This window comes from Boleophthalmus pectinirostris, unplaced genomic scaffold, assembly GCF_026225935.1.
Source record: "Boleophthalmus pectinirostris isolate CB_2022bp ecotype Guang Dong unplaced genomic scaffold, ASM2622593v1 HiC_scaffold_16, whole genome shotgun sequence".
Lineage (NCBI taxonomy): Eukaryota > Metazoa > Chordata > Actinopteri > Gobiiformes > Gobiidae > Boleophthalmus > Boleophthalmus pectinirostris.
The window spans coordinates 22,428,641-22,449,108 of record NW_026571095.1 but is presented as its reverse complement, the minus strand read 5'-3'; the positions used below and the strand labels follow the sequence as shown (position 1 = coordinate 22,449,108).

Here is a 20,468-nt window from a genome sequence, read left to right as displayed (position 1 = left end):
TCTAAATCAGGTCTAAAACCAGGACTAAACCATGTCTAAACCAGGCCTGAAACCAGGTTGAAACCAGGTGAAAAACCAGGACTAAACCAGGTCTAAACCAGGTCTAAACCAGGTCAAAACCAGGTCTAAAACCAGGACTAAACCAGGTCGAAACCAGGTCAAAAACCAGGACTAATCCAGGTCTAAACCAGGTCTAAACCAGGTCAAAAACCAGGACTAAACCAGGTCGAAACCAGGTCAAAAACCAGGACTAATCCAGGTCTAAACCAGGTCTAAAACCAGGACTAAAACAGGTCTACACTAGGTCTAAAACCTGGACTAAACCTGGACTAAACCTGGACTAAAACCAGGACTAAACCAGGACTAAACCATACCGTGCCACCACAGCCCCCGGTCCTCAAAATATTGTCAGACATAAAACTGGTCCGTGGAGCTAAAAAAGTTGAGGACCACTAGTATATTTTACAATTACTACTATTAATAATGGGACATATATGGATAAATTTAATGCAAAATTGTGGAACATTCAAGGTAAAGCAGCAACATTATTGCAACACCTTTAAGTCACCAAAAGCTAGAATCACACTGAGACACAGACCTCCTCCAAGGCATTGGTCTTAACATGCAATGATACACTGACCACACCACGTTATAATGTTCTGATATTCCCCAGGCAATATCTCAAAATATCAAAAAATTTTCTTCCTTTCTTTTTACCTGACTGACCTCTTGTGGTTGAAGAGAAGATTTCTTCAGATACAACACAAACATGCCATAAAAATTCCTCCTTGAACTTTATAACTAAACTAACCATTAACAGCAAAATCCATTGAATAAAGGGGAATCACTTGGGGAAAGAGAGATAAAATAAAATCTCTGGTACTGTTCTGTTAAACATTTACTCTCAGTTTATTGTGGAACTGTTTGCTATGTAATGCCAATAAAATGCTTTAAAAGTATCTGCATATGACAAGATTCCATGTAAACACAAAGTTAAAACCACACTTCTGATCATTCTCAATGAATATAGATACATTTTATGCCACACTGTGGAAGCTTATACCCAAGTTAACAGCATTTCCATGGAAACAAGCAGGAAGAGGCCCTTTTCCAGACCAAATAAAAGCCAGGTTTGTGGAGATCGCAAGCCTGCTCAGAATAAGAATGCATAAAAATAAAACATGCTTCTATTTTAGCCTATTTTTTGCCTGAAAAGTCACATATCGTGGCTTTAACAGTATAGGTAAATTATAAATACAACAAATTTAGCTTATGACACAGAGAAAATTGTTATATAATAATTTATCAAATTATTTATACATTTGATTTACTTGATGTGTTTAATTTCAGATTTCTTTACACATCTAAGGGGCTATAAAAATACTGTCCACCATAATGCATACTCTGTTTAGAACAAGTTTTGCCTCTTAAATATCTTAAACCTGGTCAGAAATGTGAAATAGACATATGAGAGACAGATGATCACGTTTTTCACCATAAACAACACTGGAGTCACACATCCAAACACAGCTAGTAACGCCACCCGGAGGACAAAAAAGGGAAAGTCCTGAAGAACTACCCCTGCAAAGGAATGGAGGGGGTTGTTTGGGGTAATAGTCAGCCTCAAAGCTGACAGAAAACTGAGAATGTAGACCGGGAATACCCAACCTGAGTAAAAGACATCAGGTATGCCTCCTATCCGAACCATCTCAACTGTATCCAACCAAAACATGAAGCTTTCCACAAATAGCTCCGCCCTGGGGTCTCTTCTCCATAGGATTTTCATGGGTCCAGAATAGGCACGTGGTCTGGTTGAGTACAAATAATCGGTGTTGGTGGGTCTACGGGTGTACACTGGTTGAGTAGGGGTGCTGTCCTGCTGTCTGCCAGAGGGGGCACCATTGCGGACTTCGGGTTCAGGATGGGCCACTCCATTGGGGGTGTGTTCGGTTTGAGCGGGGTCAGAGGACATTTGGCCTGAGACGGTGGTGACGGTGGTCACCAGGTGAGTGAGTACAGGACTGGACATGCCCAAATAAGGATCGTCGAAGTCATCCGCTGCAGCAAATAGAAGTTAAATTATATAAGTTAGATCAAATGAATTTAAAGGGCCAATATTAAACTATTTTCTGATCTTTCATACACCTTCACTAGAATCATTTGGATAATTTCAGTCCTGGAATTGCCAATACTGCACAAAAGCGAAAAGGTAGAACTACCAGAAATATATAAACTATCGCAATGAAAGTAGAAAAACTCTTACTTCGTCCCAGGAGGCGATGGGGCCGTAGTTTTTCCACAATGTCGACACAAATCATTGAAAAGAGCACCAAAGAAACAGGCAGCTCTGCAAAATGGTCCAGTCTCAACGCTGCGTCCACCTGCACCTGGAGATCGATAAGAAGAAAAGAAAAGTCAATATCAGGAACTGCGTCAGACACAAAGGCATTAAGAACAACAAAGCAAGGAGAAATTAGACTTATTTAGCTAGAAGAAATACTGCAGTTCAGAAAAATACTGTATAGTGCATCTTACTTAACAATTTAAACAACTATGTAATAACAAACCTTCACAATCCAAGTGCAATATTTACTATGAGGTTCACAGCCATAGTAAATCTTTTAATTGTTTAAGCTGCATTGATAGACTTTAATGTTTTGTTTATTTTTTGGATTTATTTATTTTTTACCTTCTACAAAGAATACACTGTATTTTAAAGGTCTTATATGACGCAAAATTGACTCTTGTGAATTGTGAACCATGTTACGATGCTGTTGCCACCTCAAAAACATACCTGTAGTTGTGTTTGCATGTTTGAGTAACCTTTTATTATTAGTCTGTTAACATAGTCCAAAGATCAAAATGTTCTGATCCACCTTGTGATGTCACGAACTGATTGTTAATCGTCAATTTAACAGCTACCTTTCACCTTGTTTGGAAGACAATGGCAATTCCAGAGCTGAAATCATTCACATGAGCTTAGTGAAGGTGTACAGAGTTTAAAAACACAGTGAGTCCTTCCTCTATTACCACATGACATCACATGGTAGAACAGAGTGTTTTCTATTTGAGAGAAGAACTCAGCCAAAATATGCAAGATTTTTGTGTTAAAAGTGTGTGAATGAAACAACATGCAACTCCAGGTTTGTTAGTGAAGAGTAAGCATCATTATAACAGATCAGAAAATACCTTAACAAGGGACCTTTAACCTGAGGCAGCCGGACAATAAATGGTTTTCTTCAAGTCTTTTTTTTTTTTTTTCGAACATTTTGAGCACAAAAAGAATGATAGGTCTACTACTTGCATAAAACCGAAAGTGCATTAACATAATAAAGTATGTGTTAATAAGAAATCCAATGCAAGTTACTGAGTATCCCAATCTCGTGATCCAGTCACTGTCAAAGTCCTTCACACAACACCCAACTCACTATGATCAAAACACTCTATGATGGTGAATGCTTTTAATACCAATAATAAAGACTTAGCCAGTGCTACAAAAACAATGCATGGTGGTACCTTGGAACTGGCAAGAAGAATCCCAAAACATGGAGCTGAGGAGAGGACAAGATAAAGCAGGACTGTGGGTCTCCTGATGCCATAACAAAAAAGAATAAATAATATGCATTTATTTCATATAAATAGAATAAATTACAGATAACATCAATTGTACCGGCCTACTAAAAGAGTTTTACCACTAGCCTATACAAATGTTTGACTAATAAAGGCAGTAAATGGGTCCTAATGAGCCCAGTGTAATTGGTCAAACATACTTGCAATGTATGATTAATTATCCCTATTATGACTAATTATTAATAGGCTATTTTCAATGAGCACTTCTAAACTGTCTTCAGCTGACAACGGACTGGCTGGACCTGAGAGTGGGAGACACAAAAAGAATAAAAAAATACCTCCCCAAATAAAATTTTGTATAATTTCTCATCGCATTCTAACATTATATGAGTCTTAGTTAGTCTTATACCATTGTGAGATTTCGGTGATGAACCTGCGCCCCTTCAGGACCATATACTCCAGAGGAGCCCACGCCACCAGCGTCACGGTGGTCACGTACGCGACGGATACGGCCACGATCAGCCAATACGTGGTCCAGTCCCGGTAGTTTACATCCCGGAGCAGAGCTGCAAATCTCTCCAAAACCACAAACAGCGGGGAAACGAGAGCGGCAAACTCCACGATTTCATATATGATCAGTTTGATAGTTTTTCCAGACAGCATAGTGGCCCCAGGATGATGCGTTCAGGTGCTAAACACTTTTCACGGGCATGTCTCCAAAAGGCGTGTGGACTCTGGACAGCTGGTGTGCTTACAGTGCACCACGGGCTGTGTACTTTTAATGTGCAGAGTTTATGGGGCCAGAAAAGCACACTCCCATCCCATAACATCCAAGAGATACTCACGGGTGATACTCGCCAAGTTAGTCTATTAGCGTGATTTTTTTGATGGGATTTTACATATTGCCAAACTGTAATTTCCATAAAATAATAATAAACAAACTAATAATAATAATAATAATAATAATAATAATAATAATGATAGGTGGGCAAAATATCTCATCTACACAAGAATATATTATTTGGATGGTAGGCGTAATTAAAAAACAATGCAATTATATTGGGCTAATTACAGGTACATTTGTATTATCTGATGATTTAGAGAGACAGGACTATGAGTCAGCTTGTCAGTGGCTATATGAGACCTAGTCCTCTCAAATTAATTAAACTCCAACCCCCGCAGTTCCCACATTTCATTATTTTGTGTGTGAGATGATTTTTCTTTATTCTTTTTCACACATTACAACAATGTAATGACATGTAAATGTATTCCAGTTTCCACTTTGATAAAGGTTATATGATGTCATTTTATTGTAGCAATACAATGGCAATTATTGACTAAATTAAGATTATAAAAATGATTAATATAATTTGAGTTGGTACAGTCACTAATCACCTGACATGATTAAAATCTGGGTCACATAAAAGTGCACATGACAGTTTAACATTATTCTATTTAGTTTTTTTTCTTTAGTTAAATTGTATGTCAATCTTTTCAGGTACAATACAGAATCTTTCGTGTTGATGATATTAGTTGAGGTACAAAGCTGCTTCCGGTATTTTTGTCCACAAACTAAAGGTGTGAGAGGGTCTGGAATTAACCACATTGAAGCATTGAACTCATCCATCTCCATAAAGATAAGCAGAAATTAAATCAGACCTTGATACAGGTCAGATCTATGGAGAGAGTCATCTGTTCATTATATTTTTAAGCAATAAAAACCTCTAATGGAATAAAACAGAAAAGATAAATAAAAAAATTTAATGTCTTACTGTAGAATTTTCCAGGCAAAACAATAACATCCCCACTGAGACCAAAAGGTGGTGGACACACTGCCAAAAAAGTTATATGGTGCACGTTTAACTGATAAGAAATGTGAGATAAATATTCACAACAGGTACTATCCTACCCAACCAAGTAATAATTTGAAAACTGTCATTCACTTTAAGAACCCAAAGCATTACACTGATGTGTAACCTTCAATCAGCTTTAAGATTAGTTCTTAAAGGTCCTATTTTATGTAAAACTGACTCTTGAGCTTTAAGACATGTTATAATGTTACCTCATCAAAATCATACCTGGAGTTGTGTTTCGTAATCCTGGATTATTAGTCTTTTTACATCTCTGAAATGATCCAAATGATTCTAGTGAAGGTGTATGGAGTTTAAAAACATGACTTGACATCACAAAGTGGAACAGTGTGGTTTCAGTTTGAGAGAATAATTCAGCCCTAATGTGCTGGATTTGTGTTAAATATGTGTGCATGAAACAAAACACAACTCCAGGTATGTTTTTGATGAGGAAACAACATAACATAAATCAGAAAATTGCGTAACTGTAGCGCCTGTTATATTGTGCAAAAGCAAAAAATGTCAACACTCTGTACATTTGGCCTGTTTTTATTGTCAATACCAATTAATAAGTATGGTTAAAATAATACATACTAACAGCGGGGTACAACTTTAGACAGTACTTGTACAATAAAGAGATGCTCCTTTTCAACATTAACTTAAACAGGAAGCCTCAGGATCCTGTACAATATGTTAAATGTTCAAAATGTGTGATATAGACTGGCTCCAAGTCAAATAATGGTCCCACAATACCTGCAAGTTTATCACATACCATCTTACATACAACTGCTTATTAGCTCGTTTTATACCAGAGGAAGGCAGTACAAAACATTCTTAAATCAACAATAAATCAGCCTTATCATATCATGGAAACGTCAATGCATTTTAGTCTTTTATTTGTAAGTTAATTCACTGGATTTGTATTAGTCATGATAAATATTAACCATTAACGAATGAAAAACAAAAAAAAATCTACATTACCAGAAAATTTAAATAAAGTCTTTAAAATTAGCAACAGAAATGCATTGACTTTTCTATGAATTTGTAACGTTTGACCAGTCTAGGTTGAGTAGTTTAGTGGTTGCATTAAAAAGGGGAAAAACAGTGTTATAATGAAATGTAATTGAGAACACAACATCCTAAAAAGTCAAGTTTTTGTTCTTACTCTTCCTTCACTGTGCATCCTTATACATTATACCGAGAACATAATATTTACTTTGCAATTTCAATTCCATCAATACTTGCAGACAACTCGAGAAGCAGCCTTTTTTAGACATGAGAAAGGGTGAGTTTTTGAAAATTTTGTTCTTAAAGCTTCAACACTGTAACTGACAGAGTCTAGAGATGTCAACAAAATCTGACAAATTTGCCAGAAATTTGCTCTCTAAAATTTTGAGTGTGGCTTGTTATTCACATATGACCTTATGGTACAACACAGACATGTCTCGAGTCATTTAAAAATATACAACTAAATAATACATCATATGCCTGCTCTGTGAATACATACATCAATCCCGCAAGATTTCTGCATTTAAAAATAGCATAACAATCAAAACCATAAATTAAAATGCACTACGAAAATGATGTTTTGAAACACAAATGTTTTCAACACTTGGGGTTCAGCCAGTTCTATGCTCCTCTGATACAAGTGTGACCAACCAGCCGTAAGATTCAATTTACAAAAAGTAGACTCTGTAATTTGATTCTTAGTATTGCAATATTGGCAAATGCTAATGCTCTGTTTTGCAACAAATTTTGTTTTGGTACCATAGTATTCATGGGTATTCAAGCTTAATTGCATTGGCAACAGTGGACATAGCAATTCACCAAAATTTTATATCTTTTGATTAGGGAAAGGTCCTCACAAAAAACGTCAAATCAGGAAGGAATTATTTGCCTGACACCCATGAATAAGAAATAACTATGTAGAATAGAAATTGTTTGAGAACGATTGACTGTAAAATTCAGGTTAGTTAGAAGTCCAAATGTATTGTATCATTATCTAGTACTGTAGTGTATACATTATAATATATTTTTTCCATATAAAGAACATAAGCACTTGCATGTCTCTTTTTGATTCAGTCAGTACCACCAACATAAAATAGTCCACCTTAGGGCTGACAATTGAACACACTTGATTTGCGGTCACTACCAAGTCATTACAGTATTTACAAAAGAGTTGTGCATGCTGCTTCTTGAGATTTTTCCCTCCAAAAAAACAAAAAGTGGCGTCAGTTTTCAGTACTTCTAAAAGTGAACAACATATACAGAGAAGTAATCTATTTTTGAATAATCATACAAGTCCTTTTATCATTAGAATAAAAACGTCATGTTAAGCCTTTGCGATCCGTAGCCTGTTTTTGTCTGAGGAGTGAGTGAGAAGGCTGCCCCCTAGTGACTGTTCAGTTAGTGTATGAGTAGTTAAGTTATTACATACTAAAGAAGATGCTTTTCCCATAGTATGCCTTGTAGTGTATTATGAATCCAGTGTTTCTTTCAGGGCCGATCAAAAAGAGGTTGCAAAACAATGAAAAATGATAAATAAACCAAAGTGCAGCAATAAAATATACAAATATGTTAAAATGACACCCAAGTAAATGCATTTACCTTTTTCACTTCTCCAGTTGAGGGGTCTTAAATATGGCTTGAACAAATCCAAGTTACTTAAGGTGGACAGACCTGATCAACAGCTAATTTTAATCAGTGACTGAGTAGTCACCTGGATACTAATTCCATCTTAAATTGTCATTGTTTTCATTGTTCTGGGAAGTTTCAGAATGCTTGATAACACTGGGAAAACAACAAAGACGTCATTATTAGTGTGCCTGAGAATTTTACAAACAGCTTTGCTTAGAGGCAGGAGCACTCCAACCACCCTGCCCCCCAAAAAACAATTCTAACATGAAATTAAAGACACAGGCGTCATTCTAAACCTCTGTTTGATCAGGCCTGAAGGGTGGTGTGTGAACAAACCTAACAGTGAGACCTATAACAAGGCCTTCTCAAGGTAAGGGGCTTGTGCAGCGTCTGAAGGTGCTATGCTGTGACCAGAGGGGGCACTGTAGTTAGGAGTTTGTGTGAGTGCAGGGGGGTTGGGGCCTGGAGCTGGTCCCGGAACAGTGGCTGGGTTCTGGTAGGACTGGACTTCAGAGGGGGGCATGCTGCCAGGGGGCGCTGTGTAGACTGGAGGCTGTCCCATGTACATGTGAACATCACTGCAAGAGAAAGGATATATGACACTAGGGTACTTCAAACTTACCCTGATTTGGTTCTGGTTTGAGCCCAATTGAATCCTGATATAGACTTGGTCTGTCCTGGGTCTAGTCCTGGGTCTAGTCCTGGGTCTAGTCCTGGGTCTAGTCCTGGGTCTAGTCCTGGGTCTAGTCCTGGGTCTAGTCCTGGTCCTGATCTAGGCAATATCTTGGAAAGGTTTAATTTGTTTAGTTTAATTTTTTATGTGGTGTTCTCTGTGCAAGTGAATGCAATGAGTCCATGAATTCTCCACCTTATATTTCAAGAATCAATTTTAGCAGTTAGTTAGTACTGTATTTTCCGGACTATTGAGTGCACCTGAATATAAGCTGCATCAACAAAATTTTAAAATTGTACATATATAGGCCGCATGTGAATATAAGCCGCAGGTGTCCACGACTTCAAGAACGTTTAAGTTTGGGCCGTCTGCTTTTATTGCCTCTGAAAGCTTTTGTTGTCTTTTTGCATTGAGTCAGCTCGTCACGCTGCTGTCGCCAAACTCTCACTATCGACTCACTGATGCCAAGCTCACATGCAGCAGCTGTGTTTCCTTCTTTGACAACCACATTAAACGCATTTACCTTAAAAGCTGCATCATCTGCATTTCTTTGTGTATTTTCCATGAGGAGTGTGTGCGTATGAAGAACAAAATAACTGTTCAAAACACCATCAAACGAGCATCTTCCTCGGCGCATTACCCAGTCTCTTCCTATGCTCTACTGCACATGACTCCTGCAAAAGGCGCTGTCCTGTCTGTATCATGTCAGTGTCTTGTAGGATTTCAACAGATTTCAGGCTCTCTTGGGGGCAAGGCTAGTTCTATCAATCAGGTATGAGTGGATGTCCGGCTACTGAAGTTTGAGATGTTTCTTCTCGTAATTTACGCATAGGGGTAAGATGTATCCTCCCTACTAATGTTAATTTAACATCATAACTTATTTTATCACATGGAGATAAACTATTTGAGTGCGCCGACAATATCGCTAGCTAGTGTAGCAACTTCACGTTAACCCTAGCTCCATGTGTTATCCGCACAGACAGAGGCGATTTCTGCCCTCAGGCTGTGCGTATTCGCTGTGTTGCCAAACCATAGACCGTATATATGAACGGAAAATGTGTCAAACAAAGAATCCATCCAAATGATAGCCGCAACGTTTTATTAGCCTTTACTTTAACAAAGTAGTGACTTATAGTCCGGAATTTACGGTAAACATGTTATCTAGGTCTACATGTCATTTAAATAACTGCCAAAGTGCTCTGTGAATAATACATAAATCATGTTCTTTATACGAAAGATGAGATCTCAGCCACAATAAATCCAGATTGACCCAAAATTATGAAACTCAAACCACTCACAGAAGACTTGTTTACTCCTGCAAAAGAACAAGAAGAAACTGTACCTAGGGGCTGGTTGTCCTGGAATAGGCGCTCCAGCTGGGAGTTGCTCCATAGGAACAGTGTAACCCTGAACTGCAGGGCCGCTCATGCCATAAGACCCAGGGGCAGGCGGGCCCGGGTACACCTGAGGATGGAGGGCAAATATATATTAAAGATTTTATCATTTTATGAACTGGGCATGTTTTCCTTCCTCCTTTTCCAGTATTATTGTTGAATTTTCTGTATGTCCTTTTATATATGTGACAGAAAAAACTACATACATCTTATATTATGTCTGCTGAATCTAAAGCCTATGCAAGAGTCTCCCAAATAAAATCCAGTAAAGTTTTTGTTATCTTGTTCTCTCACCTGTTGTGTTGTGTTTCCAGGTTGTTGCATGTAGTACTGCTGGCTCTGCAGCTTGGCGTACATGGCATAAACTGGATCTTCATTCATCAACTTGGCATACAAAGACAGAGCCTCCATCACCTTTACATTGAGCTCCGACAACTCTGAGTGTTTCCTGTTGACAGAGGACCATGACATACAACACATGAAGACACATTGATAATATTTGATGCAGTATTGATACATGACTTATAGAAGTACAAAATAAACACTATTCAAGATGATTACCGATCTATGTCCTCCAACTTCTGGTCAATGAGAGGTCCCATTTGATTACAAGCACCTGCAAAAATAGTCAATATTAATAAGGGCTATACAATTTTTTTGCCCAAATACGTAATAAAATAAATGTTCTACCCCAGTTCAGATATATTGCTGTCTGTATGTAATTATAAGTATTTTTCTTGATCGTGAATAAGGAAGTAAGGCTGGTGTGCTGTTGGCATGCTAAATGTTTTTAGCATTATCATGGCAGAAAAGCTACGCTCTGGCGTCAGACTGGTTGTAAAAAGTGCCTATAAAATGAATAATTAGGATATTGCTAATGTGTTAGGAAAGTGAAGAATAAGCTGGGACCTCTGCAAACCGTTAAAATGCACTAATTGGGTTTTTCACATTTGAAACAGTAAAAATCAGATACAGTGCCTTAAACTCCTCAGTGTGTTGCACATTTTAAAAAGTCACCCTATAATATTTTATTTTCATATTATATAGTCGTAGTTTTACCTTCTAACTGGAGGAGTTCTACACTGTCTGACTGGTTATCTGTGGGATCTGCACTCTGAATCATCTGCAGTAGCTGGTCCATTTTATCCTAATGAGGAAACACATAATAAAAGTTTATATTGTATGTATTGTACTGCATATTGACATTTATAATTAATGGTGCTATAGTTATGGACTTACTTCATCTATGTACACAGGCTCCTGCTCTGGCTCTATGGTCTCCACCTGGACTTCTTCACTGAACTGCACAGACTTCTTCTCGGTCTTTACTATTTAGTAAAACAATGACAAGGTTAGTCTTAAAGCTAAAAACCAAAAGTAACATTTAGATTCCAAAAATTACCAATTGACTATTCTAACAAGTACAATAAATCATACGTCCTCACAGACCCAATAAGGTTGTGTTCATTTGGCATCACAAACCATAAGGATTCTACAATGTTAACAGTGAGGAGGAAGGGGTGTTCAAATTAAATGTGGAATTTGCTTTTTAAAGATCAATTTGTAGACTTGTTGACATGGTTTATGGTTAATATCTCTGTAATTACTGGGCCTATTCACGTGATATAAAAGTGGCACAAAGGTCAATGCCTTCTCTTATGTTTCCTCAATGTCTTCAGAAAGTGGTACCATTATTCAATCACAATCAAAGATGTGATTTTTATAAGTTGAAAGGTGCTGAAGTTGCTGGACCCAATCCCAAACAAATAATGATAACACCTGGCATTTGCAAATCATAAATTTGGATATTGCTTTCAAAAACAGTAAATCTCCTATAGAGTTTTATAGGCTGTGCACCCATCTCATCACATCACAAATTCTTGAACGTTAATCCAACTAGTAGCAGATATGCAGATATATAGAATTGTACTCACTCATTTCAGGCTCAGCCGTCAGATCAGCTGTCACAAAGTTGGAGGGGAAAAGACCCACCCCCTGATATGTTTCCCCTTTCCACCAGTTTGGATCGCTGCACACACACACACAAAATAAATATTCAATTAAAACAGATAGTTAGTAAAAGGTGAAATGAAAATCTAAGTTAACTGCACCTGTCATCTAGAACAGTAATGATTTCTCCAGACTTAAAGGTGAGCTCATTGTCTTCAGCAGCCTCAAAGTCGTAGATGGCACGAACTTTCCTCCCGTCGGACTTGTGAGAGGAGAGCAGACTGGAGGTGCTCGGGTACAGGCTGGACAGGGAGGTCTGAGGCTGCTGACGCTGCTCTTTCAGGGACAGTTCAATAGCTTCAAAGAGAATAGAAGAGGAAATTGTGATCAGTTACTTAAAATGTGTATAGACTGTTTTTTTTTTATTTCTAATTTCAGTATAATATGAACAAATTGTGTATAATATGAACAAATCAGTAAATACTATAATTCTAATAAGCTCGGGAAAAAAATCCATATATAACAATATAAAATAATTAGTAAAAAATACTGCATTTTATTTTCCTGTAAGATTAGAGGCAAAATACACACACAATATATACAGTATAGTTTCTTGTTTCTTTTAATATAATTTAGCCAAAAACAATAACTTTTAAAAACTTGCTGTTCTAATCTCAGTTATATGAAAATACATATCTGAAGCAGACTTCTCATAACCTTTCTATGACCACCATTCAGCCAGTGACAAAAAGAAAATTAGGGAAAAATATACATATAAAATTATACCATCTGTCCTACCTTTGGCCAGGTCTTCTTCCTCTTTTTTGGTGGATGCAGTGGCTGGATCTTTTGCCACTAAAGCCGGGCTTGCTTTTGCTTGTTCTGCAGCCTATGAAAATGTTGATGTTAATTTGTTAAGAAAATACCAAAACTATTCATATAATTTCTTCACTAACCTGGGAACCCACTGCAGGAAAAGTGACTCCTTGCTCTCGTAGGTTTTTGATCATGGCTGAGATCAGACTAAGTTGGGGATCATTACGAAAATCTTCTGCCCACTCTACCATAAGAGCCTTCAGCTTCTCACAAACTTTAGGATGACCCTGAAGATTTAAGGTAACACATTTATACTACCTTCAGTTCTAAAGACAGCAAATAAATGAAAATTTAAATGAAAAAAATAATCAAACAAGAGTTAATACCTTGTTTAAAACACTACTGACTTCACTGGCAAATTCTCGAGAGCACACCTCCAAATGGAAGATTTTGCCACAGTTTGAGACACAAGCTCCAAGAAGCTGAGGGGGGAAGAGTTAAATATGCATCAATCTAGGCAAACTGATAAACCTTAAAAGCAATTAGACACAAAAAATACTGAGGTTCTTACAGTAAGAGCCTGCATGGCCACATGGGGATCCTTGTGGTTTACCCGTCTCATTACAGAGCGAAGGCATTCCTTTGGCCTACAAAGATATACATGGTATTGTTGTGTTAACTCTGTCAAATCATATCTACGTACCATTCTCAAGTTAGATTTCCTATGAAGACGGTTCACTAACCCAGTGCGTGACTGTCCTATCTTATCACATATGTCCAGAATGAGGCCCCAGTCCTCCGCTGTGTTCATCTCACTGGTTGCCTTCTCTGTAAAAAACACACAATAGTGAAGACAAGGGGAAGGAGTGGTCTTGAGCTCATAACCTTATTTACCAGACAGGGGTTGTTACTTACAGGTTTAGTCTACTATTACTCTTTATGTTTAAGACATCATGATTTATGGTTTTAGGTCTATTGTTTAGTCTTCTTGATAACTGTGGCACAGATAAAGGCTCATCTTATATTGCTTTCCAGTCTCTTATAAACCATATTTCATGCACTAATATTTGGTTTTAAAGTATCTGATAACATCAATAAATATCTGTGTAATCATAATGTTAAATGACAGAATACAAGGCAGAACATATTTTTGCTGTATTGCTATTTTAATGTAAAACGCAATGTCTGTTCTTTGTTATATATGTAAAAAGATGTATTATAATTTCTGGGTGATATAGTCAATATAGTTTGTCTGAGAGGCCCTTTGCTACAGTCTTCCACCGACTATATGATCGATGTTATGAATATGTTCTAACTCAATACTGAGTCCACAGACTATGATTGAGACGGAAGACTAAAATGTGCAGAGATGTTAGCTTTCAACAGCTAGCCACTTGCATCCACCTTATAGACAGAGCCAAGGCGTTATGTCCACAACACACAATAAAAAAATGCCAAATATGAACCGAAAAGCTTGTCTCATCCAACAGTATGTCAGCCTACCACAATAACACGCAACATGATGTGAATGTAAAAATGAAACAAAGCTTGGTGATGAGAGGAGTTAGCTCGAGGAGGGACCACAGCCTGCGCAGCCCCCTGCCCTTTTTTACTCACCCACATCTTGATCAAAGGGGTTTGTCGTGAAGAGAGGCATTGCTGATGTCTTGGCGACTTTTAATTAGTCTATTTCCCACAATTCTTTATTTCATACGACAATAAATCATAGTAACTTCATAAATGCAGCTCGCTGTTAGCTTCTTCTCCAGACACTTCACTCAGCTCCGTCAGACGGCAACAAGCTAAGCATGCTGGGTAATCATAACAATCAATCCCGAATAAAAGCCGCAAATTAGCTGATTTAGATACCACTAAATATGTTCATAATGTAGATACTAATACTTGATACGAGTTATATTATTAACCCCAATACCGATGTGAAATCACCCTTTCCCTAAAAATAACATGTCATCGTCAGGTGATGGCGGTCACGTGATCACATGGCGGTGACACTTCAGCGCAAAAGCATTATGGGACTAGAAGTTTTGTTATTAAGTCTAATTCTGGACTTGATTTATACAGTTGTCTATTTGTTGAATTTGTAAAACATTAGGATAAATTAAGAAATTGATCACTCGATGTTCTACAAAATGACATTAACCCTGTGACAGCCAAGTCTGACTGTGAATGGGATTGCTCCACACACGGGTATCGTCACCTGCTTTTCGCACAAGTTTAATACCATATTGTGGAACATTCCAAGCAGCGCTTATAGCAAGTGCTCAACCCTCCACCAGAAAAAGCTATAGAGACTACATAGTGCATATTTAAAGTTTAATACCACACATTACAGCAATGACTAATACCACAAAGATAGGCTTATAAAATCACATTTTATTATTTAAATAAAGCAAATGTTATACAGCGTTTTAACTATTTTACTGCTTGATCTGTTAGGCTATAGGTGGGTTTGGTTCATATAAAATCATAATACAGGTCTAAATGATTATACAAATAAACTCTTTTTCATTGCATGTTGTTAATCAGTCACACACAATCAAACCAATAAGATATTCACAAATTTGGCATAATGGACAATGTCTCACTTGTATAGTATTTATATGTCTAAAAAATATGAGTACATATAAAGGTTTTAAAGGCAAGGTAAGAAAATGTTGCAGTCATTTAATGATCCATGGGCACATTCTGAATGCTAAGTTACAGTCACAGTTTCACTTCTGTGTGGTATCAAAAATACAAAATAACGATAGCTTTAATAGCAGTATAATTTCATATATTTGCAGAACAGAGTAAAAATGTATTTATTTGAACACAATTTGTCACTATTTACAGATAAACCTGTACAACATAAGGACTTCACTTTGACTCCAACATTCTTATGTTTTCATATAAAACGCTTTGTCCCAATAGCAGGGGGCCGGCCTGTGCTTGTTTAGTCCTTTGCACCACACTGTTGTAAAGTGCCTTTTGACCTGTCAGTGCTGGTCTCCATGACACTGACTGACTTTATCAGAGTCTTCTAGTCAGTGCTAGAGCTCCTCCTTCATCCATGCTCATGTGGGACTGCCACTGCTATAAAACTGGAAAGTCTATACAATAAAAGAAAAAAAAAGTACATGTCATTCAAAAATATATGAAAACCTTTTTATATGAGAATTACACACATTTACAATAATTGTGCACATGAACATGTGCATAAAGCACATCATGCTTTAGGGATGGCCTAAAATGATGGTATTATCATCACAATATTATAGTTAATTTTAATATTTATTTTATTTATTTAATGCCTTAAATTTACAGATTTTGCTTCACTTAAATATTTTTCTCTGTACATATAAAATTCACATCTTTATTCCCATCTTTTTGACTAAACAGAATAGAGTGAGTGCAGACCATCAGCGGTGCGTTCACAGATGAAGCCAATGCGGTCAGTGCAGTAGAAGTCGTTCCACTTGGCCTGGTGAATGAGCCCAGCACAGTCCTCTCCATCCTCATGTCCATGGGTCCAGTTATCAGGCTGCCCCGGCTTCCAGTTCCTGTAGGAGGCAACAAAGAAAGGTTCTCTTACCTCAAGTCATCAATGCATGATACAAATACAATGCTTTCTTATTGAAAATATTAAGAATAATTGCATTGAATAGGATTAACTCACGTGAACTCAGGTAATGTCCCATCCACCCATTTCCATTCATTCTCCTTCTCTCTGTCTGTGAGGCCCAGCCAGAAGTACATCTTCCCAACAACAGATTTTTGAATGTATTGCTACAGAAGAAAGAATGTGACAAACTCATGCTGAATGTATTAGAGGTTTGAAATCAAACATTTTACTGTTTATACCTGTTCATCGTTGTCACTGATTATCAGCAAATGTGTTGAAATGTTTGTACAATAGTTGTTGGCTTCATCAAAGTTGAGTCTTTGAGCAGCAGGGGAAAAATAATAGCAACTTCCTCTCCACTTTTTAAAGTGTGGTGGGCAGCCTGGAATAAAATTCCAAATATTTAGAAAAAAGTTAGAACTAGATATAAATAACGTACAAATGTCACTTACCGGGGACAGCAGTAGGCGGGGCAGTGGGCTGAGTAATTTCAGGCTGCTCTGTAGCTGCAAGCGATTTAACAACCCCAGGTTGCCCCTTAGGGGGCGGAGCTGGGAATCCAGGTAAACCTGGAGGACCAGGAGGGCCGATAGGGCCCACAGGCCCCCGCGGACCATCCTGACCTGGTGGTCCCGGGGCTCCTCTGGGCCCTGGTTCTCCTGGAGGACCCTGCGGTCCACTGAACCCGTCCCGACCGGGCAGCCCCGGAGGTCCTGGGTCTCCAATATTACCCTGTAACCCAGGCCTGCCCTCAGGTCCTTTTTGCCCTCTGGGTCCAGGGAAACCTGGTTGGCCTCCTGAACCCTTTGGCCCTACAGCACCTGTGGGACCAGGAGGTCCTCTCTCTCCTTTAGGCCCCACAAGCCCAGTTGCGCCTCTGCCTCCTTTGTCACCCTTGGGTCCAGTCTGACCTACAGGGCCCTGTGCACCCCTGTCTCCTTTGGGACCCCTGGGACCAGGAGGACCTACAGACAGTGGAGGACAGAGTTTACAGCTGAATGTAAATGAGTAAAATGTGCTCAGCTTGTATCATGAGGTGAGTTAAGTCTGACCTTGCAGGATGGTGAAGTTGGTGATGAGCTGCGAGTGTTTGCTGTCCACTAGTTTCATCTCCTCCATGACGGTGGACAGACTGGTCACCTCCTTGTCCAAACGGGACACCAGGTCATCCTGTTGGGCCTTCAGGTCTCTACTGTCTGTGCGAACCTCTGTCACGCTGCTGTTCAGAGCCACGATCAGATCTGTGTGCTTCATCACCGTCTCTGCACAAGCCCTCATCCCATTGAGGTCGGAGCTGATGGCCCCCAGCAGCTGTGAGGAGAAGCTCACGTTCCCTGTCACTCGGTCCATGTCGCTCTCATGACGGTCCAGTCGCGCCTCTACTTCGTCAAAGCGTGCCGAGGTGCTGTTGTCATGGTCCCTCTGGTGGTCCATGAGCTCTCGGAGGCTTTGGTCGTGGATCTCTGTGAGGGCCGAGGCGTTCTGTATCTGACTGGCCAAAGTGCTGAGCTGAGCCCCCAGGTCGTCCAGCGCCTCTCCATTGGAGCGTGTCAGGGCGGAGTTATTAGCTGCTAACACCTGCAGGTTCTGAACCTTCTCTTTGAGCCACTCAGTATCTGAGGCGGCCTGACGAGCGCTCTGCTGCAGACCCTACAAGAGGAGATATTGATCATCAATTGGTTAATCTCCATTTGGGTCACTAAAAGACAACAAGCAAATCAATTATTTTGCTGTGAAATAGAATGTAGAAAGTACATTTAACTTAAGAAATTCTTCTTACTCCTTTTCCAACATACTGACATGCCTGTCTTTTTGCCCTCTATTATTATCTATCTATTATCTATATCTTAATAATTTTAACAATGTTATTATTTGTTAACTCTGCAGAGAAATCTAAGTTGGAATTAAAACTTGGCATGTTATAGTACAGTCTATTTATAGCCCAAATAAAAATGACTGACTGTTTAATTAGGTGTACATCACTGAAATAATTGATGAATCAGAAAGGCATACCTGGTAGTCATTCTTCAGTCTCTGCACCGCCTGACCCGCATCCTCCACAGTTTTCTGCAGACTACTCAGGAGGTTTCTCTGTTGAGTTTGACTGATGTTTAGTGCACTGATGGTGACCTGGCTCTCCCCCTGCACTTTCACCTGCGTCTGTATTTCTGATTGTAGGTAAGCTGTGTCCGTTTGGAGATTGTCCAACATGGAGCTGTAGGTGGTCAAGGTCTGGTTGACGGAGCGCAGAGAGGCAGAGTTGGAGTCCAAAACCCCCTGTAAAGAGGTGTGCGTGGCCTGCATTTCTCCCCCTGTCAGACGCAGCCCTTCCAGGACATCCCGGTTCTTTGTGGCTCTGAGCGCGATCTCGTCCAGCTGCTTCCTCAAAGCTTCCAAGTCAGATTTAAAAGTCCGGATTTCACTGGTGGCGTTTATTGACTTCTGCCCAGCCTGGTTACCTACAATAGACAGACAGACACAGAGCATGCAACAACAAAGCGAATAAATACAAAGTGCTAATTAAAATTAAATTACCATCATATTTCTGATAAGACTATTGGAGTGAATTTGAGCTTAAATATTCAATATTACACAAAATTGACAAAATTGCTCTTTAAGCCATGTTAGAATGTTGTTACTTCTTCAAAAACATACCTGGAGTTGTGTTTAGTTTCATTCACACATGTTTAAGTAACCCTTTATTATTAGTCTGTTTACATCTCCAAAGCTCAAAATGCTCTGTTCTACCTTGTGATGTGTAGTTGAAGTTTTCCAAGTTAAAAGCTACTACCGTTTACCTTCCGTTTTGATTGGCAGGGCTGAAATTTTCCAAACGATTATAGTGAAGGTTTATGGAGTTTAAAAATACAGTGGAGCACTTCCTTTTACCTTCCTATTACCACACAAAATCACAATAATAATAGCAATAGCAATAATAATCAGCCATAATATTATGTGCCCTTTAATTATACCTGTTTATGAAATTATTATTATATAATAAATATAATAATAATAAATAAATATTAATAGTATATTAATATTATATTATATTACAAAAAGTAGTAAACTAAATGAAATAATAATAATAATAATAATAATAATAATAAATAATGAGACAGGTGTCAAATAAGGCATAATTATATAAATGTATATAGCTACAAAACATCGAAATATAGAAATACAGGGTCATAAGGAAAAAAAGTGCAAAGATAAAATAATGATTGACAGGACATAAGGATGAGCTGTAGTATGGATTATGGTATGAATGTAGTCCTATATCTTTAATTGTCTAAATAAAATACAAAAAAAAAAAAATAAAATTAATAAACACCTGCAACTAGTCACATTCTCAAAGCAAATAAAATAATCTATATTAAATTGATCTAAATGGTCTCAATTGACTAAATAAATAAATAAATTATACATATGTTGAGAAAGCAATGTAAAAACTTACCAAATTTCTTTAGATCCGTCTCCACTTCGTTGATCTTGCCTTTATAATTCTGCATACCCTCTGTGACATTATCCATTCTCTGGACCACTATCATAGATTGGAGGAAAAAAAAAAAAAAAAAAAAGACAATGTAGTAACAACCTAATTCTGCAATGACATGCCCCAAACACCAGAGGGCGCACAATATTCACGCATAATACTATTCCGCTGCCAACCTCGATGGGTGGAAGATTGTGGCTGGTTGAAAAGATTAGAAGCTTTTTGATTTCGTGTAACCAAGCAACTGTGGATTGATAGACACAAATACAAACTTGATTTTACAACAAACAGCAAACATAATGAAAATCATATGCTGAATCTCTCTCTTTCCTTTTTCCTTGTTTCTTCTGCGTATGTGGGCGTCAAAAGCTGACAAAAAAATGTTCTGGAGAGAGCATCCTGAACTTTCCTTGTTATCATTCCAAAAATGACAAAACATGAACCAATCAGAATACAGGCAAAC

General features: G+C 38.2%; 3 protein-coding genes across 4 annotated transcripts in view; all 3 read right to left on the bottom strand.

Annotated features, from left to right (window-relative positions):
• Window positions 1-213: 213 nt before the first annotated feature.
• On the bottom strand, window positions 214-5,823 carry tmem236 (transmembrane protein 236). The gene is made up of 4 exons (XM_055151511.1): window positions 3,980-5,823; window positions 3,517-3,589; window positions 2,264-2,387; window positions 214-2,058 (listed from the first exon to the last, which is right to left on the bottom strand). The coding sequence occupies exons 1-4, from the start codon at window positions 4,231-4,233 to the stop codon at window positions 1,409-1,411; spliced, it is 1,101 nt and encodes a 366-aa protein (XP_055007486.1). The 5' UTR covers window positions 4,234-5,823; the 3' UTR covers window positions 214-1,408.
• A 130-nt stretch (window positions 5,824-5,953) lies between these two features.
• On the bottom strand, window positions 5,954-14,884 carry stam (signal transducing adaptor molecule (SH3 domain and ITAM motif) 1). Of its 2 annotated transcripts, none has more exons than XM_020929113.2 (14): window positions 14,508-14,884; window positions 13,634-13,718; window positions 13,462-13,537; window positions 13,277-13,372; window positions 13,031-13,177; window positions 12,873-12,963; window positions 12,236-12,431; window positions 12,059-12,153; window positions 11,364-11,452; window positions 11,184-11,271; window positions 10,686-10,740; window positions 10,419-10,572; window positions 10,073-10,194; window positions 5,954-8,635 (listed from the first exon to the last, which is right to left on the bottom strand). In XM_020929113.2, exons 1-14 carry the CDS (start codon window positions 14,545-14,547, stop codon window positions 8,407-8,409), a joined length of 1,563 nt encoding a protein of 520 aa, XP_020784772.1. In that variant the 5' UTR covers window positions 14,548-14,884; the 3' UTR covers window positions 5,954-8,406. The 2 variants fall into 2 exon arrangements, with proteins under 2 accessions (XP_020784772.1, XP_055007484.1); XM_055151509.1 differs by lacking the exon at window positions 14,508-14,884 and adding an exon at window positions 13,806-14,458.
• A 380-nt stretch (window positions 14,885-15,264) lies between these two features.
• colec12 (collectin sub-family member 12) overlaps window positions 15,265-20,468 on the bottom strand; it is a 49,685-nt gene continuing 44,481 nt past the window's right edge. The window contains exons 4-11 of the mRNA XM_020929150.2: window positions 19,967-20,053; window positions 18,526-18,971; window positions 17,565-18,162; window positions 16,965-17,477; window positions 16,752-16,894; window positions 16,567-16,676; window positions 16,308-16,450; window positions 15,265-16,000 (exon numbers count right to left, since the gene is read on the bottom strand). Coding sequence (XP_020784809.1) covers window positions 15,984-16,000; window positions 16,308-16,450; window positions 16,567-16,676; window positions 16,752-16,894; window positions 16,965-17,477; window positions 17,565-18,162; window positions 18,526-18,971; window positions 19,967-20,053 — 2,057 coding nt within the window. The 3' untranslated portion in view covers window positions 15,265-15,983. The remainder of the gene's footprint in view (window positions 16,001-16,307; window positions 16,451-16,566; window positions 16,677-16,751; window positions 16,895-16,964; window positions 17,478-17,564; window positions 18,163-18,525; window positions 18,972-19,966; window positions 20,054-20,468) is intronic.

Excerpts from the sequence above, each read along its gene's own strand:
- stam (XM_020929113.2), bottom strand. The coding sequence starts at position 14,547 with ATGCCTCTCTTCACGACAAACCCCTTTGATCAAGATGTGG. Across the intron at positions 13,178-13,276 it reads TCAGTAGTGTTTTAAACAAG|GGTCATCCTAAAGTTTGTGA; the intron begins GTATTAACTCTT and ends TTAAATCTTCAG. Across the intron at positions 10,573-10,685 it reads AAGTTGGAGGACATAGATCG|GAAACACTCAGAGTTGTCGG; the intron begins GTAATCATCTTG and ends CTCTGTCAACAG.
- tmem236 (XM_055151511.1), bottom strand. The coding sequence starts at position 4,233 with ATGCTGTCTGGAAAAACTATCAAACTGATCATATATGAAATCGTGGAG. Across the intron at positions 3,590-3,979 it reads ATCACCGAAATCTCACAATG|GAGACCCACAGTCCTGCTTT; the intron begins GTATAAGACTAA and ends TTATGGCATCAG. Across the intron at positions 2,059-2,263 it reads CCATCGCCTCCTGGGACGAA|CGGATGACTTCGACGATCCT; the intron begins GTAAGAGTTTTT and ends TATTTGCTGCAG.